Here is a 19,042-nt window from a genome sequence, read left to right as displayed (position 1 = left end):
TCTAAGGGAATGATTGAATGACTTAAAATAATGTAGATTTGAATGGATTCACCTTTTCTTTGTGGGAAGTTAGACAATTTTAGTCGATTGTTTTTCATTTTTAAAATTAAGTCTTTGGTATTTTTAAGAATGTCCTAAGTTTTTTTCTTCCTTTTGCTGTTCCTTTTTCTCTTTTTCTGGTTTTCTTTTTCCCCTTTTATATTTACTATAAAATTCAGTTTTTGTCAGTTTATTTGTATTGTGAAATAATAGCTAAATCTAAAAAGTGGATATAATGATTTACAATGCTTTTACATATGGTAAGCTCTCTTCTCTAAGCAGAATAGAAGAAACATACTCTTCCTTTGTTATTACCAGCTGAGATAAAGGAGGTTTTTTTCTTGAAAGAATTACAGGCATATCTATGCAAAATGTGTGGTAAAAGTGCAAAATACATGTACATCTAAAGCTGTTTTGGAGAAGAACAATTTTGTCATTGAAGGTTTTCATGATTCAAATAACTAATTTGAATCTGAGCAGAATTTTTATTAGTTTGTTTAGTAAACAATAATTATGTGGAAAACAGTGGAGGAATTTTAAATGAATGCTGATATGTACTAATTATTAAAATAAGTTGATACAACCAGGGAACAAATTATTTATCCCAATTTTTGTGTGTCTTACACTGAGTACATAGAGACTTTAGATTTTCTAACATTACTATAGTTACTTTTCCTATTTTTAGGATTCCTAAGGGATTTGTGTGAGGTCTTGTTATATTTATTGCTACCTCCTGGAGATTTCCAGAACAAGATCATGCGATACTTTGTCAGGGTAAGTGTAAACTCACACTAAATAATACTGTCAAGAAACTTAGAGTGGTAGTTCTTAAAATTTTTGGCCTCAAGACCCTGTTAAACTCTGAAGACTTTCAAAGAGCTTTTGTTTCTATGGGTTTTCTCTATGATAGTTATGTATTATAAATTAAAGTAAATAAAAGATGCTCTACCACTTGAACCACACATCCAGCCCTAAAAGCAAGAAAAATTTGAAACTAGGAATATGTAAGCCAACATTACATTAGTGACTAATGATATCATGCCATCATGTGCTTTTTGAAAAAAATCTCACTATATTCTACTGAGAGAATAAGAATGAAAAGGTAAATAAGGTCTTAGTGTTATTAAGAAAATGGTATTCACTCATTGTTTCATCCCAAAAGGATTTTGGGGACTTTTCCCCAAGCCTCTAAAGCTCCCTGGCCAATATGTTGAGAACCATCTGACTTAGGTGCTTGGATTTTTGTTTATGACAAAGGTATACTTTTAAAGTTTTTTCTTTAGTGCTATAGCTTTACCTAAATTAGACTAGATAAAAATAACATTTAGAAGCTTTAAAATTAAACCTGGGCAACTAGATTCTTCTTTTTATAATTGGAATATGAGTTAGATGAGAACAGTCACCTCGAATTCTGTTCCCTTAGTGCACACAGAGTAAAACTGTGTGTGAATGTAAAGGAATAACATGTGGCTTTGGCTGCTGGTTATGATTAAGAAATGCAGCTACTTAAGACCTTAGCCTAGTGAATGGGTAAAATGAAAGTAAATTTTCCAAAAAATGAAAGCTTATAATCTCTTTAGTCTTTTTCCCTATAATGGATACTAATTCCTCAAGCTTGCTTTTGTACTTGTTCTGTTATTATTCAAGCAGTTCCATAGTTTTCTAACATCTACCTAGTTTGAATTCAGTGACCCTCTCAGGTATATTAATGACAGTCATGTGAAATGTGTTGAAAGTGCTAAGTTTTGATGTGAAGTGTCTGATGGATTAAGTGTATGTGGTTAATGCCAAATATTGAGGTAGTCATTCTCAAAGTTGGTAAATACCTAGCATGTCTATTACTAGATTAGTATCTACCAGGTGTCTGAACTCCTCTTCTGCTTAACTTTAAGGTATGTAAATTCTTCCTCCTTAGGCACTTTTCTTGCTCATTCATTCATTCTTATGACTTATACACTGTCTAAATAGTAATGAGTTTTAAATTTATAACTTCAGTCCAAATGTCCCTTCTAAGCTCCAGGCTACTCTTATGAGCTGTCCATTTGAATAAAACTTTTAAATGTCCAGAATGGAAGTCTTTATTCTTGTTTCCAGTGCTGTCTGGCTTTTAGTCTTTTCTACATCTCAGTGAATAATGTAATAATTGAGCAAATTTTTCATACCCTAAGGCCTTCCAGAGGCTTACAAGGCCCTTTGTGATGTGATGTGACTTTTATATCTGTAGCTTTCATGGCATGTGGTGTCAAAGCCAGAGAAGGATAGTAAAGTTATAACAATGGATTTTTTTTTAAAGAAAAAGTTCCATTTGGGGAAAGGAAACTTTAGTATAGAACTTGACTTAATTTTGAATGCAATAGCAATAAGTGGGGATTTATAGCAAGGGTGCCAGGGTAGAGACCAGTGAATGGAAAGTTATAACAGGCATTATGAAGGCTAAGAGGAAATTCTAGTTAAACAGACTTAATAAGATTCTTGCAAAAGCCAAGCTAAGAATGAAGATGAGGAAATTGATCAGGTATTGAGGCTTGGGGAGTTCTGGCTAAACATATTTGACAAGATTTCTGCTAAAATTGTGTGCTGCAATGATGAACAAAGATGGAAAGCCCAACTTTGAGGCCTAACTGGGAAGAGACTTCAAGGGATGAAGTTTTTATCAGCAGCCTCTACTCTAGCCATACTCATTTTCTTCCCTCAAAGTGCCATTTTCCTCCCCCACTCACCATGGAGCTGTCACATGTGCTTTGTCCTTCTGTCAGAATGATTCTTGTTGTTCTCTTGGTTAAATAGTATTCATTTCTCTTATCTCACTTAATGTCACTTCCTCAGAGATTCCCCCTGACCACCGAATCTGAAGCTCCCTTATAATTCTCTATTACTGTAGGTAGCACCCTCTTGTTTTCCTTCGTAGCATTTGATTGCTGTGTTTACTTACTTGGTACTTTCTCCAAAATGAACTTCAAATTCCTTGAGGACAGGGACCATATCTGTACATAATCATATACTTAGTAGTTAACACAGCACCTGGCATATGGCAGGTCCTAAGTCATAGAATCTGTTGTAATGGGAGAGGAAAACCATTTGCCTTCTTAGTGGCTGTGGTGCACATGCTAACTCTTAAGAGCCATTAGTGAAGATCTGGCTTGTTAACATAAAGTTATTGTATTAAATAAGTAGGATTACAGTGAATAAGTATGTTTTTCTGTAGATTCTTCTTTTTAGGCCGGTATTTTGTTTCTATTTGGTCAAATCTAATTGAATAAAGATAATTGTAGAGCACTGCATTCAGCAAGTCAATTTTGTTCTTTTCAGTTGATAGTTCTTTATCAGTTTTCTTTTGTCAGTAAATTTGAGTTTTTGCAAAAGACATTTTTGTGTAGATGAAATAAAAGATGAAAAAACTCTTTTGTATGAGTCTTTTGGACAAGTTTTTTCATATCAAAGTATTTGAGGTAATTGCTGTTTAATTGCCTCTACTTCTTCCTACTTCTATGTTTTATTCATTTAAATATTCACAAATTCAACGAACCTCGTATCTTTCAGGCCCCTGTATTGACAGCTGGTGCTCTCTTCTAGAAATTGAAGGTCTTAAAGTCAGAATTACATGAAAATGTCCACTTTGGAATATTTCGAGCTCTCACTCAGACCTGTACAGGGCTTTTAGAGTTAATATGATTAACCCTTGATTAAGTGGAACTTTTTATGAGGCAAATTAGGAGACCAAAGTATTTTTTAGTCAAATTCACTAATTATATTAACATACACAAAATTGGCTGAAAAGTCTTTCCAATGTGTTGTTTTTCTCACTTTTCAACTTAGGAAACTTTGGAAAAATTTTTGGGGTATGAATTTTCTCCTTATAAAGTACATTTTATTTTTCTTTGTATATATATATAGGATAGAATTTTATTCAGCCATAAAAAGAAAGAAATCATTTCATTTAAAGAAAAATAGATGGAGCTGTTTAAGTAGATGGTTTATGATAAGCATAATAAGCCAGTGTCACAATGACAAATGTCCTAAGTGTTCTTTCATGTGTGAAAAAAAGATCATGAAAGTAAAATGAAGTGGAATGAGAAAGGGAGAGAGAATGGTTGATACAAAAGGGAAAAGAACAGATGAATATGATCAAAATACATAGTATGCAGAAGTGGAAATGCCATAATGAAATCTATTAGTTTGTATAATTATCATACACTTACAAAATGCAAAGTACATTTTAAAATTTGACCTGTATGCCAGTTTAAGGAGGAATTTGAAGAGAGGAAATTTGATTGATGAATGTAATTTTTAATAAGTTAGAGACTAAAGCTAACCTTGAAAGAAGTAATTCCTTGTAATTTGGGACTGTATAGTGCCTTAAGACATTTCTAAAAATTAAAGTACCTTTCTTACTGCCTATTGAAAATATTAATTCATTATTCATCAAGTATTAATTTATCACTATACATTTTTTGAACATATAGGAGAAAATATTTGAGATAAATTAGGAATCTGGTAAGATGAAATGAATTTGTCTTTTTTACTTAGAAAAGTAAAGCATCTTATTAAGCTTGCTACTATTTAAACTCGCCTAAATTCTCAAAAAATGATATTTCATAAAGTTAGATGTCAAAAGTATTAAGGGATGAAAGTCAATATCAGGTGAAACATTATAATAGTTCTAAATTCTTAGTTTCTTTATTTCTATATATTTATTGAATATGTGCCCTGGCCTTGAGATTAGAGAAGTGATAAATAATTTTGATGATAGATAAGTAAATAGATAAGTTGCCAATTCCATTTATAACAGAGAATGCCTAGATAGTGGTAGTGTGTTAGAGGAAATACGAGATATACAGTAACATAGAAAATATTAAGTGATAAATGTCATAAATACTGGGCATAAGTGTATTTTAAGCATGTAAATGAAAAAGTGTTCAGCTGAAATGATCAGTTTATTTAACAGGGTAACTGATTATTAAGTAAGAGTTTAAAGGAAGGGAAGAATTTTAATAGGTTGGAGTACAAATGGTTGCAAAGCAAGGGAAGATATATTCTAAAGAACAAAATACTATTTTATTTTTAGCATTTTTATTAGGAAAAAATACCACAAGAAACATTTATGTACCAGCTACCTAGATATAAATGATGTTGAAGTTTTAGTATAGTTGCTCCCCTGCCTCCCTTGAAGTAAATAGGATTGTAAAATTGGTATTAATCCTTTTCTATTGCTTCTTTCTTTTTATAATTTCCATGTATGTGTATGAATTCATAAACATATTTATTCTCGTTTTGCCTTTTTAAAATTGACATTCACTCAGCTGTTTGCTATTGTGGAGATGTGTCCAAGTTGTTCTAGGTAGCCTTAGCTCATTTGTTTTAACTAAGGTATAGTAGCTTATCTTTTTGTAAGATTGCATTGATTATTGTTACTTTCATGTGTGTCATACCTAAGTTATACTGTTGTGTTAGGAAGTTTACATTATGCTGTTAACTTGAGAAGTAGATTAAATTTGTCCTTTTTTTTAATTGGTCCAAAAGAATTTATGAAATGCAAAGGATTTACAGTTTAGTGTATTTTTAAAAATCATCTAAAAGCATGTTACTTTAAAAATCAAAACTTAATAGAAAAAACAAGTATATAATTAACATAATGGGCAAAGAGACAGATAACAAATGTGTAAGAAAAGCAAACATGGTGCAAATAATCATAATAGTAGAAGTCTTAGAATACTTGCTAAAATAATGATGGTGATCTTATATTCCAAACTGCCCAAATAAAATTAAGATGCATATTTCTAGATAAAAACATAGGATATAATTCATATTTGGATGTATGAAGAAAATTGTGTTTTAAAATACAATATTACTTATAAATGAATTTTGGTTTTTTTTTCCTACTAAATTCATCTTTTTTTAAATTAATTTTTAGGAAATCCTTGCACGAGGAATTCTTCTTCCATTAATAAATCAACTCAGTGATCCTGATTATATTAATCAATATGTCTTATGGATGGTAAGTACCTTTTAAAATTGCAACTTGTTTTTGCAACAGTTTTTAAATATTAAAATACAATTTGGACATCAGAAAGATTAGGCAACACTATATTTTAAAACATAAGTAAAATTCTTTTCTGAAATTATTCTTACATTTCCAGTATTTCTACTTATTGAGAATGTTTACCAAATTCTCTTCAAGAAGTACATTAGTTATCTGTATTATTGTGGTATTGCTGCTGTTCATTGTGTATACAGATGATGTGTGTTTTTAACAGCCACTGAAGTTTGTGTGTTCCTTATCTGAAATGCTTAGGACCGAAATGTTCCAGATTTTTGAATATTTCTATATACATAATGAGATATCTTAGGAATAGAACCCAAGTCTAGAAAAGAATAGATTTATGTTATATAAATACCTTACAAATATAGCTTGAAGGTAATTTTGCACAGTATTTTTAGTGTGCCTGTAAAGTTTTGACTGCGTCCTATCACATGAAGACAAATGAAGAATTTTCCACTTGTGGATCATGCCATTGCTGAAAAAGTTTTAGAATTTAGAATTTTGGGTTAGGGATACTCAGTCTGTATTTGGTTTCCAATGGAACTCTTAAGTCTGGTCTACTTGAATAGCATGTGAGTCACATTTTATACTAAGTATGGGTAATATAACACTAGACTGAAAGTTAGAAGAGATCTATTATCATTAGTTGCTTTGTGTGTCTGTAAGCAGATAATTTAGTTTTCCCCTTTACCAGTCATATCAAAGATTTAGTAACTACTCAGTTTACTAGCTCATTTTTTTCCCTGTTCTGAATATATATGCCTTTCCTCGATAAACTCATAGTCAAGAGAGAGTTGTAAATGTGCTATCTGCTGGGAGTACTTAGGTGTATACCTCCAGATCTCTGATTCATTTTCTAAAATCTGTAAATTCTTCTTTAATTCATCTTCCTTTAACCAGTCTGCTCTTCCTAGGAAAGAAACACTTGATTATTCTTTGATTTCCTTAGGCATGTTGTCAACCTTGCCATTGTTTAATTGTTGTTGCAACATGTGTCTTTCTTATCAGAGTGTGGGTTACCTGTTGGTGAAACTTACCATGTTAATTTTGTATTTCTGGACTCTTTTCTAGATCTAGAGATTATAGAACTTGATTCTTTTTCAGTTGTCAACATTTTTTGCCCACTTCCAGTCAGTCCACGCCTTATTTCCCTTAAAGGCAGTCCCTTTCCTGTTCTCTATTATTGCAAGTTAGTTTTGCCCATTCATGAACTTTATATAAGTGGAATCCTGCACTGTGTACTGGCGTGCATACTGTTTCTAAATTTTACATGTGTTTACTCATTTTAAGTGTGAAGAGTAGTCCATTTTATGAGTTTACTGTCAATTGTTTACCTAGACTTTTATTGATGTACACTTGAGTTTTCATAGGGCTACTGTGGGAAAAAAATACAGTGTGCTTTAAAAACAAATTTCATAGAAAATTTCCTGTGGATATATGTTTTCATTTCTTTTGAGTAAATCATTAAGAGAGAAGTTATTGGGACATAGGGTAGATACATGGTTACCTTTTATAAGCAGTTGTTAAGGAGAGTGACATTAGCAAGGTGGTAGAATTAGGAAGCCCTAGATTTCATTCCTCCACCAAAATACCAACTTAGCAATAATATATGCTCTAAAACATATTTATGATAACTCCAAAAAATAGTTAGGAAGTTTTAGTACCCCAGATAAACTTGCAGCCAAAAAGAGCTGCATTGAAACACAAGTAAGAAAAGCTGATACAACTACAAATCAGAAGGAAAACCCCAATTTCAGCTTCTTGGTTCTAGACTGGTTTCTTTCTGTCCTGTTTTGGACTGCTGATGGGGAGTAAGCATAATTTGGATGCCTGGGGCCACAGAGAACAAGAGAGCTCAGCAGCCAGAGAACTTCAGATACCTCAGATAGAAGCTGACAGAACTCACTGTGATTGGCATTAGATACCTGGCTCCTGACTTCAGGAAATAATTTTTAAAATACTTGGGAATTAACAAAGGGGAGGAATATCACAAAAAGTGCTGAAAGAAGTTAAAAATGACACAAAAAATAGTAACACAGACTATGTTCATGTAGTGAAAGATGTAATATTATGAAGATTTCCATACTACCAAACATGAGCTGCATATTCAGTGTAATTTCTATCCAATTCCCAATGATATTTTTGTGAAATAAGAATCATCTGAACATCCATATGGATTCTCAAAGGACTCTAAATAACCAAAACAATCATAAAGAAGAAAAATTAATCAGGAAACATTCTTTTTCATTTTAAAATTTAACTACAAAGCTACAGTAAATAAAACAGTATGTTACTGGCATAAAGAAAGACACATTTACTCAGTGCAATAGAATACAGAACCCAGAAATAAATCCTCATGTATATGGTCAAATAACCTTTTGTGGGTAGGTGTCAAGGCTGCACAGTGGGAAAGGATAGTCTCTTCCAAAAAAATGTTGGGAAAGCTAAATATCACATGCAAAAGAATGAAGATGTACCCTTTCCTGTGCCATTCACAAAAATTTGCAGAAAGTGAGTTGAAGACCTACATGTAAGATTTAGAACTATAAAACACCAAGAAGAAAACATAAGGGAAAAGGTTTGTGGGTTTGGCTGTGGTTTCTTGGGTTGATACCAAAACTCAGGTAACAAAAGCAAAAATAGGCAGTGAAATACAAAGCTGCCCAGCAGAGAAAACTATTAGCAGAGTGAAAAGGCAACCTATGGAATTGGAGATAGTTTTTTCAATCCATATATCTGATTAGGGATTAATATCTAAAACATATGAAGAACTCTGACAACAGTAGCAAAAAGTAAAACAACAACAATAAAAATTTCAAAATGGGCAAAGAATTTGATTAGATACGTCTCCAAATGAGTTATACAAATGCCCAACAGTTATATGAAAAGATATTTAACATCCCTAGTTATTATGGAAATACAAATCAAACACCATAAAGAGTTAATTATCTTATAATAGTTTGATTGTCATTATCAATTAAAAGAAAAAGGAAAAAAATATGAGCTGGAGGCATGGCTCAAGCACTAGAGTGTCTGCCTAGCAAGCAGGAAACCTTGAGTCCAAACTCCAGTACAAACCTCCTCCCAAACAGAAAATTGAAAATAACAGGTGTTGAGAAATTGAAATCCTCACGCACTATTGATGGGAGTATAATTTGATGCAGCTACCGTGGAAAATAGTTTGGAGGTTCCCCAAAAACTAAAAATGAAATTACCATATAATGCAGTAATCTAGATATGTATCTTAAAGAACTGAAAACAAGGATCTTGAAGGGATACTCCCATAGCCATATTGATTGAAGTCTTGCTGTAGCCAGGACTTGAAAGCAACCTAAGTGTCTTACAAACAGGTGAATATGTTTTTCTTTAAAGTGTATATACACGAAAAGAGTATTATTCAGCCTTGAAAAAGGAAATCCTGTGTATACTACAGCATGATGAACATTGAGATTATTATACTAAGTGAAGTGATCTGTCATCAAAAGACAGATAATGCACAGATCCTGTTGTTTGAGCTGTCTAAAATATTCAAACTCTTAAGAAACACAACATAGAATGTTGGTTGCCAGGGAAGGGGAGAGTAAAAGAGAGTTATTGCTGAATAGATACACAGTTTCGGTTTTACAAAATGAAAAAGTTCCAGAGATCTGTTAAACAACAATGTTCTCATAGTTTGCCTTCCTTAATTGTCCACTTAAAAATATTTAAGATGATAAATTTCAAGTTATATGTGTTTGACCATATTTTTAAAGAAAAGGAAGAAATGATCATATAGTCTTCCTAAGGTGTGTTATAATTTTGCACTTCCACTAGCAGTGTTTTGAGTTTTCTGATTTTTTACATCCTAATCAGCATTTACCATTGCCGTTGTTTAAAGTTTAATGCCTCTTGTAGGTGTGAATTGGTATGTTACGGCGATTAATTTTTTTCTGGAATACTGAGCCTGAGCATCTTTTTGCATAATTATAGGCCTATTTCATGTCTTAGTCAAGTGCTCTTTCCTCCGCCCCTCCCCCCATATTTTTGGGACTTAACGATTTTTTTTAATTGGTATGTAGGAGTGCTTCTTATATCCTACATGGAACGTCTTTGTCAGATACGTGTACAAGTTTCCAGTATTCCTTATCCAAAGTGCTTGGGAGTAGAAGTGTTTCATGTTTTGGAGTTTGTCGTGTTGGCAGTCAAAAATTTGAATTTCAAAGCATTTTGGACTTTGAAGAATTTTATATTTCCAATTTTTGGATTAAGAATATTCAGCTTTTCCATGGGAAAATACCTATGTCTTTCTCTTTCAATGATGTATCTTGATGAGAACTTTAAAGATTTTGTGAAGTCTGCTTTTTCTGTCTTTGTGTCTTCTCTAAGAAGTCTTTGTTTACCTGGTGATTGTGGTGATGTTCTAGGCTTACTTTTAGAAGTTTTACATTTTTTCTGTTTTGCTTCACATTAATTCTTGTATAGATAATATGTTAGGAATTTAGGCTTATTTTTTTTCCTATTCTTGTTGGTGCTTTATTTCTACCAAGTGTGGCTCCAGCATCTCAGCAAGGTTTTGGTGTCATGGAACTTACGCTGTCTGCTTCTGCACCCTAGTCGCTATTTTGGATCCTCTGACAGTTTTATTACTTTTAAAATTTTTTGGTACTTTTAAAAAATGTTGATTGAAAAAAAATAGTATGCCTTCTTTCCCCTGTTTTTTTCTAGTGAAATGTCATCTTCCAATGTATCATCGATCCCTATATGTAATGTTTCTTTCTTTAAAGTTTTGCACTTTTACAATCCCTAGTTCTTTGACTGTTTATTGAGACTGAACAGCATCATAAGTGTGCTACCTTTTCACAGTAACCCCTGCTTTGACTGGTTTAAATTTTATTGATAATCATGATTAGTCATTTACAAGGTCATGCTATAGCCTTTTTAAAAATCTAACAATTCCCTACTCCATTCTTCTTCTTAAACAGCTGAATTTGGGTGTAGAAAACAAATCTACATTGATCTAATTTTAAATACATGAGCACTGATCTCTAGTGTGCCCTTATTCTCTCCTTGCAGTCATTGTATTTTTCCTCTCTTTCTGAATTGCCCAAAAGAGCCACTTTCATCTAATACATCTCTTCATACTGTCATTCTTAGGTTACTAACTTGCTTACTACCTTACTGTAAAATTAAAGTAATGGAAAGAGAACTTTCATAATGTCTTAATATCAGTTTGTTTATTACTTGAATGTGCATGTATTCTACAGTTTCTCTGTGAAGACAGTGTTTATGTGTCTAGCCTAGGTAACTCTTTTACTTATGTGCTGTTCTCCACCTTTTCTGGACAATTCTAGTTTATTGCTTTGTCAAATTTCCCACATTCCCTCCTGTATGATCATATTTTCATTCTCATTACCATACATATGTCATATTAATATCTCCCATCTTAAAAAAATAACACACAAAACCAAAAAACAAAACAAAAAACCTTTTTCTACTTTCTGCTCTGGTCAGTACTCTTCTTTCCTTCTTTTTACAGCAAAACTGTATTAGAGTGTTGCTTTTATTGAGTGTCTACATTTTCTCTCTCTCTTTTTGAACTCCTCCAATAAAGTCCTCAGTGTCAAGGCTGATGATCCTCATTGCTAAATTAAGAGGTCAGTTCTTAGATTCCCTTTTTTTCTTGATGTATATGAATCTTTTCACACAGCATATCATTTTACTTATTAAAAAGCATCTGTAATTGGCTTATTATGATGCTCCTTTTGGCCTTTCTGTCTTCTCCCTCCTCCCCCCATGTGCTAGGTCTGTCCTAGGATCTCTTCTCTTTTTGGTGTATACTTATTCTCTTGATGATTTTCATCCCGTTTCAACAGTTTTACGTGCCATCTATATGTCATTGACTTGGAAATGCATATTTCTTCCTAGTCTTCCTCCCTGACTTGTTCTTGTGTCCAAAAGCATATTTAATGTCCTTTTGGGTGTTTAATGGCCACAATTGAGTTCCTGAAACTCTGCCTTCCTCCTCAAACTCTCTAATCTAATTGATGTTTTCTCTGTCTTGTTTGGTGGTAACTTTATCGTTCTGTTGTTTAGGTCATAAGTCTTAGCATATTAGTTTTCTTTATTTCATGCCAGTATCTAATTTGTCAGTCAGTTCTTTTGTAGACAGCATTTCTTACCACACAATACTTGATGAAAAACACTTAATAATACACTTCTTACTGTGCCCTTGCTGCCACTACTCTTTTCTTAGGCACTGTTGTCTTTCACCTACAGTATTACCTGATCTTTTTTGCTGCCCTTTACTCTGCCTCCATTCTATTTGAATATAGCAGTATAGTACATTCCATTATGTTTCAGCCATGGCATGTAACTCTTCTGTTTAAACTTTCTAGTAAGTTTTGATATCTTTCATAGTAAAAGCCTAAATCCTTGCTTCACTACAAGATTTTTACTCCATTACTGCTGACCTCATTTTCTACTCTTCAGCCCCCTTCTTGGTTTATTTCCAGCCATGATGGCTTCATGCTATCATCAATCATCCTGAACATGCTTCTATACTTTCTATCATGTTATATATTTTACTTATTGTGTTTTGTTTATGGTGTTGGATCCATTAAAATGTAAGTGTCATGAATACAAGGGTTTTTTTTTTTGTTTTGTTTTGTTTTTATTATAAGCACTTGCCTATGTGCCTGCCCCTTGTTAGGCATTCATGATTCAGTTCTTCCCTTAATAAGCAGTTCACCACCACCACCAGTTTTTTAAATTTTATTTTCAGATCCGTGATTCTAATTGCAACTATGAGGCATTTATGAACATTATTAAATTGAGTGACAATATTGGAGAGTTAGAAGCAGTCAGAGATAAGGCAGCAGAAGAATTACAGTATCTTAGATCTTTAGATACAGCTGGTGATGGTAAGTGTTTTATGTAAGTAAAAGAATTTTTTTTTAAGTTTATTTACCTTTAAATGAAACCTCAATTTACCTAAATGCCATTTTATGCTATTAGCTGTTTTTACCTTAATTAAATTTTTCTTACTATTTTAATATGTACTTTAAGTTATTATTTTCCAAATGTGTGACTGTGACTATTGCAGTTATTGCTAAAGTACAAATTATAGGCCTGCTTTAATTTAATTAAATAACTTCACTGTACAATTTCAGATTGTTTCTTTTACTGCATAAAAATTATGTATTAATTGGTTGTTTTGTTAAATTGTGGTAAATGCAAGTTTAAAGTATTTCACAAAAACCATAATCAGTTTATTTGTTTTTAGATATCAACACTATCAAAAATCAAATAAATAGCTTATTATTTGTAAAGAAAGTATGTGACTCAAGAATACAACGGTTGCAGTCAGGCAAAGTAAGTATGAAGTACTTTTGAATTAACGTTTGGTTATAAATACTTCATAGAGCTTAAAATACCTAGTATGTGACCAAAAAAAGGGGATATTAACCAGTATAATACTCTACAACAGACTTTTTTGCAAGTTTTCTCTTATACAGTGTAGTATGATAAATATTTATTGGAGCAAGTCAAAGAGATTAAAACTTTTTAAATTCTCCCCTACCTCCTCCAAATAATGAATGCTGCTGGGCCTTCAGTCCTCTTCTGAACTGTGGGTGTAGGTCTCAGTTTCACAGGATGGGATTTGTTAAAGTTGTTGGGAACGACGCCTAATTTAATAGATACCAAGTGAAATTTAGAAGATAAGATAATAATGCTTGGAAACACTTGGTGATGTAGGACAAAATAAGTACAACATGCTCAAATACAGGATGATATTGTTGTAACTAACAGAGATTTTATTCATTAGTTTGCTTATGCCTCTACAGAAGGTGATGTGATAGTCTGCATAGCATATGCACACAAATTACCAAAATACGGTGTGAAAATCGGCCTAAAAAATTATGCTGTGGAGCGTATTGTATTACTACAGCTAGCCCACAGGCTTTTTAATAGGTATGGCATGGACAAAAATCTATCAAGGCCAAATCTAGGTGACGAAATGAATACAGTGTAGAAAAACATTGATGGTCAACCTCTGCTTCACCTGCTATTTAAATTCAGGTCTTACCAGAACTACTACTGGCAATAAAGTTTGTGGGGCCTTGGCTGGGTAAGAGGCAGACATCAGGAGGATTGCTGTTTGACATCAGCCTAGGAAAATGGTTCATAAGACCCTACTTTTAAAATACCTGACACAAGAAAAGGCTGGCTGAGTGGCTCATGTGGTAGAGTGCCTGCCTAGACTAAATTTTGTATATATATTTATAGAGAGAGAGAGTGAGTTTGTGGGACTCTGAAAGAAGCTGTGAATGGAGGATTGCCTATCCCTCATATTACCAAACAATTCCCTGATTATGATTCTGAATGCAAGGTGTTTAACAGAGAAGTACATCAGAAGCACATCATGGGTTAGAACATTGCAAATTGTATTGTTACTTAGGGAAAACATGCTTACCAGAAACAATTCTCTCAGTACATAAAGAACTATATAATTATAGACGTGAAGGAAATGCTCATGCTGCTTTTCAAAAGAACCCATCTATGAGAAGCAGCCTGGGGGAGAAGTCAAAAAGAAGAGGTAGAACTGCTTCAAAATGTTCATTGCCCAGAAAATAGATTGAGTGCTAAAAAGAAGACAGGTTTCCTCCAGAGCTCATGAGTAAGCTGCTAAGAGCTAAGCCAAACAATAGTTTTTGCAAAGATTTTTTTAGATAAAGACAGTGAAATTATTGACCAAACCCCCAGACCCCCAAAAATCTACTTGAAAAATGCTAAAATATTCCTTGATTTATTTATTCATTTACTTTCTATTTATTCAGAACTCAAGATTTGTTGAATTTTGCAAATTGGGCACCAATTGAACCAAATGAACTTTCTTCATGGAGCTTATCTTTTAGTTTATAAGTCAGAAAGTAAATGATAATTAATATATCTTATCAGTTGGTGATACATGCTATACAAAATTATAGCTAAGTGTAGAATATAGAAAATGTCTAAGAGTGTTTTAGGTGCTGAGAGCGTTGGAGACATTTTAGCATAGAGGCTTGTAAATAACAGGAGAGAGTACTGTGGGATTTTTGTTTTTTTGTTTTTGAAGAATCTTTCGGGCAGTAGTGAAAACAAATGTAAGGGCCCTGACATCAGAACATCCTTGCTGAGTTAAAGAGAGTCACATGGCTTGGTGAGTAAGCGAGGAATGTGCAGGGAATAAAGTTATATAAGAACCTGGGAGTTAGATCATATATGGTTTTACTGGCCATGCCACGATTTTAATTTTATTCCAATTGTGATGGAATCAACTGGAGGTTTGCCATAGTAAGTGATGTGATCTGGCTTACAATTTAAAGTAGTTACTTTGACTTGTGAAGAATCCACTGGTAGGATGGTAAGGGTGAGGATGAAAACTGAGAGACTGTTTATAAAACTTCTGAGTTAGGTCAGGTAAGAGATCTGTCTGTGGAGGTTGTGAGAAGTAAGTAGAGACTGAATAAAATCATCATGTGATTTGCTAGTGGACAGGATTAGAAAAAAGAACTCCAGGGGGCTGATTCCAAGGTTTTCTGTCCTAGGCAACTGCATTAATTGTAAGGGTATTTAGTGAAATGTAAAACTGAGGGAGGAGGTTTAAAAGAGAGAATCAAGTTTGGGATATTTCAATTTGCCATCACTCTTTAACATTCAAGTATAGATGCTAATTGGTAATCTTGAGTTCATGGGAAAGTTTAGTGATTGAGGTAAACTTTGTGAATTCACTGAATTATCAAATGTTTATTTAATGTTAAGAGACTGGATGAGGTTATCTGAAAGATACGTAAGAAAGAACATTCCAGTAACTTAGTACTAAATCACTTCAGTATATAGTGTTTAAAATGAAGTGAAGGATCCAGACAAACAATTGAAGAGTAAATGGCTATAAGATTGAAGGAAACCCTGGGAATGTGAAACCAAAAAACCACATGTAGTAAATATTTAAAGAGGAAAAGTTTCAGATATGTCAAAGTTCAGCATTAAGGTGAAGATTGAGAATTGACCATTTGGATTTGCCATCATAATGGTAATCTGATAACAGCAGTTGCGGTAGAGGACTGGAGAAGAAGCCTGATTGGAGTGGATCTAGGAGAGAATAGGAAGAAGTAAATTAGAAACAATGACAATAGATAGACTGTAGATGAGCTTACCATAAAGGAAAGCAGAGATTTGGGGGTTTAAAGCAGAAAAAACATTTTTTTTAAAAAAGAAACTTTAGTTTTTAGCATAGTCGCCTCAGATTTTCATTGAAAATTTGTGACTCATCAGTTTTACACTTTTGGACTATAGCTAAATTTCTTGAGGAATGGAAGAATTATTTTTAAAAGTCTTGTTAGGTTGGCTAGATAAATTATAATTTACTGAAAAATTACCAGTAAAAAGATAAAAGTTTGATACTCACCACAGGTCCTCATTATCACAAACGTGTGTGTTGCAGTACCTGTGCAAATTAGAAGTGTGATATGGTTTATATGGTTTTATTGCCCCCCCCATTTTTTGTTTGTTTGTTTGTTTGTTTGTTTGTTTTTTGGGTGGTACTGAAGTTTGAAGTCAGGACTTCATGCTTGCTAGGCAGGTACTCTATCACTTGAGCCACCACCAGCTGTGCCTTTTTCTTTAACTATGTATCTGATCTAGATCTTAATGTTAGTGATCTTTTAGCATTACTATTTAAGGTATATTTGCCCAGATACTTTTTAATACTAAATTAAAAAAAAATTAGATATTTTGTTTGGAAGCCTGTCAATTCCATTTGAATATCAAACTTTTATCTTTTTACTAGTTCAGGTTATACAGCATTTGCTTTTTGAAAGTCAGTTCAGAATTCCCACAAATTTCCAGTTTTATATCTTTGTTACTCATGTAGAAATCTTAGGAACTAGTGAAAATAGCTCACAGAAACATCATGGATTTTAGTGGAAAGGCAGAATTTGAAAACCCAGACTGATAACTTGTCAGCCCTGTGATTATAGGCAATGTTTCTCATGTTTGTTTTCCTCAGTTAAATGGTTGGGGAGACAGATCTGAAAGGATTACTGTGCAGGTTAAATGAAGTAGTGTGTGACATCTAACCAGCATAGTGCCAGACACAAAATGTTCTTTAAATTTTGGATCCACCTTTTTCATTTTTGAAGTTTTTTTTCCTTTGTTCTTTATGTAGATAGTTGCCTTACTCTGTATCTTTGAAAAGAGTTTATAGCTCACTGTTCATATTGTATGAAAAGAAACACAATTTCTTTTGCAATTATAGAAGTTTTGCTTCCTTAGGAGGAGTAATCTCGTTGGGAGTGTTTTCTATTTTCCTAGTAGATAGACTTTAGTAAATTTAAAAGTGTTGGGATTTATTTATTCTTGGATATATTAAGCATTTCTGACATCCTCTTCCCCTGGAATGCCCATTTTCATTTGTAGTATGTAGAGACAGAGAATACTTGAAAATACAATGACTTAGATTTATTTTATTTTGGAAGAATTAGTGTTTATCATATTTTTAATAAATATTAGTCAAGTTCCTCTTAAAATAAGTGGGAATTTAAATTCACTAGCCAGAGTATTTTATTGGGCAACAACATGATTGAAAAGGGAAAACTTAATTTTGTTCTATTTTAATTTAGCGTGGGATTTTTTTCCTCATGTTTATGTGAAGTTCCTCATTCTAATTAGTGATAGAATAAAATACTAACCTAGTTTCACTTTTGCCTGTAGGAAATAAATACTGTGAAATTGGCAGCAAACTTTGGGAAACTTTGCACAGTCTCCCTGGACAGCATTCTTGTAGACAATGTTGCACTACAGTTTTTTATGGGTAAGTAAAATTTTATTTAAACAGTACAGCCACTAGAATACTTTTTTTACTGTGGTAAAATACACAAGACTTTGAAACTTACTCCTTTTAAGTGTACAGTTCAATATTAAATATACTATTAATGTACAACTACCATCCATCTCTATCTAATGTTCTGTATCTTGTAAAAGTGAAATTCCATACTCATTAAAAGTGATTGGCTTCTTTCACTTAGTGTAATTGTCTTTAAGATTCATCCATGTTGTAGCATGTGTCACTTTTCTTCCTTTTTAAGGCTGATAATTTATTCTCATTTCTCTCTCTCTCTCTCTCTCTCTCTCTCACACACACACACACACACATTTTGCTTATTAGGGGACTCATGGGTTGCTTTCATGTTTTAGCTACTGTGAGTAATGTTGCTGTGAATATAAGCGTGTAAGTAACTCTGAGATTTCTGCTTTCAAGTGAAGTTACTGAAGTTTTAACTTTACAGGCCTTTACCTGCCAAAGCTTTTCCTGAATGATGCAGTTTTTCAGGAGACTTTAGAGTTACAAATTAGTTACATCAGATAGGTTGTGCCAGTGCAAACATCATGTAGGTAGGGAGATAGATTCCTGGTGCTTCTTAATTCTAATATTTTTTTGACAGTTAAAAAATTTTAAGTAGTACTAAATTTTGAACCATTAATATTTTGTATATCATATTTGACCCCACCATTTATTTTTATTTTCTGAACTCTTTCTTTAGAAACCATGAAGATAGAGATATATTTTGTTTTGAATGAAATAAATGTTTATCATAACTGATGAACTAAGCTACCTTTAAAATAAATACTAGGCAATTCTAGAAAGTACTATGTTGGCAACACACAATGTATATAACCTGCTTAAGTAATTTTTATTCATGTGTAGATGAGAGGCTTTGTTTTTATACCATTTAAATGTATACATATATATTTTATTTATATTACTTTAAGATAAATTTTATCTAGGGGTATTTTCAGTAAAAATTCCTGAGTCTTCATTTGTGTGATATAAAGTACTAATATGTGGGCTGGGCATGGTGGCCCACGTCTGTACTGCTCCCTACGTGAGAGGTGTTCATCTGGAAGATCTCTGTTTGAGGCCAGCAGGACAAAAAGCTAGACCCC

At 33.0% G+C, this 19,042-nt stretch overlaps 1 protein-coding gene and 1 pseudogene across 3 annotated transcripts in view; both read left to right on the top strand.

The window, feature by feature from the left end:
- The window catches only part of Snx13 (sorting nexin 13), a 128,859-nt gene that overhangs the window by 64,094 nt on the left and 45,723 nt on the right, over nt 1–19,042 (top strand). For all 3 annotated transcript variants that reach the window (XR_012445227.1, XM_074065087.1, XM_074065088.1), the window contains exons 8-12: nt 725–813; nt 5,951–6,034; nt 12,840–12,978; nt 13,341–13,429; nt 17,810–17,909. Coding sequence is in view for 2 of the 3 variants with exons in the window: in XM_074065087.1 (XP_073921188.1) it covers nt 725–813; nt 5,951–6,034; nt 12,840–12,978; nt 13,341–13,429; nt 17,810–17,909 (501 nt within the window). In the remaining variant the exon portion in view is untranslated. The remainder of the gene's footprint in view (nt 1–724; nt 814–5,950; nt 6,035–12,839; nt 12,979–13,340; nt 13,430–17,809; nt 17,910–19,042) is intronic.
- On the top strand, nt 13,436–17,802 carry LOC141420697 (large ribosomal subunit protein uL18-like; annotated as a pseudogene).

The sequence above is a fragment of the Castor canadensis genome, chromosome 2 (assembly GCF_047511655.1).
Source record: "Castor canadensis chromosome 2, mCasCan1.hap1v2, whole genome shotgun sequence".
Taxonomy (NCBI): Eukaryota; Metazoa; Chordata; class Mammalia; order Rodentia; family Castoridae; genus Castor; species Castor canadensis.
The sequence above is the reverse complement of the archived record's forward strand: the minus strand, read 5'-3'. Positions and strand labels throughout refer to the sequence as shown.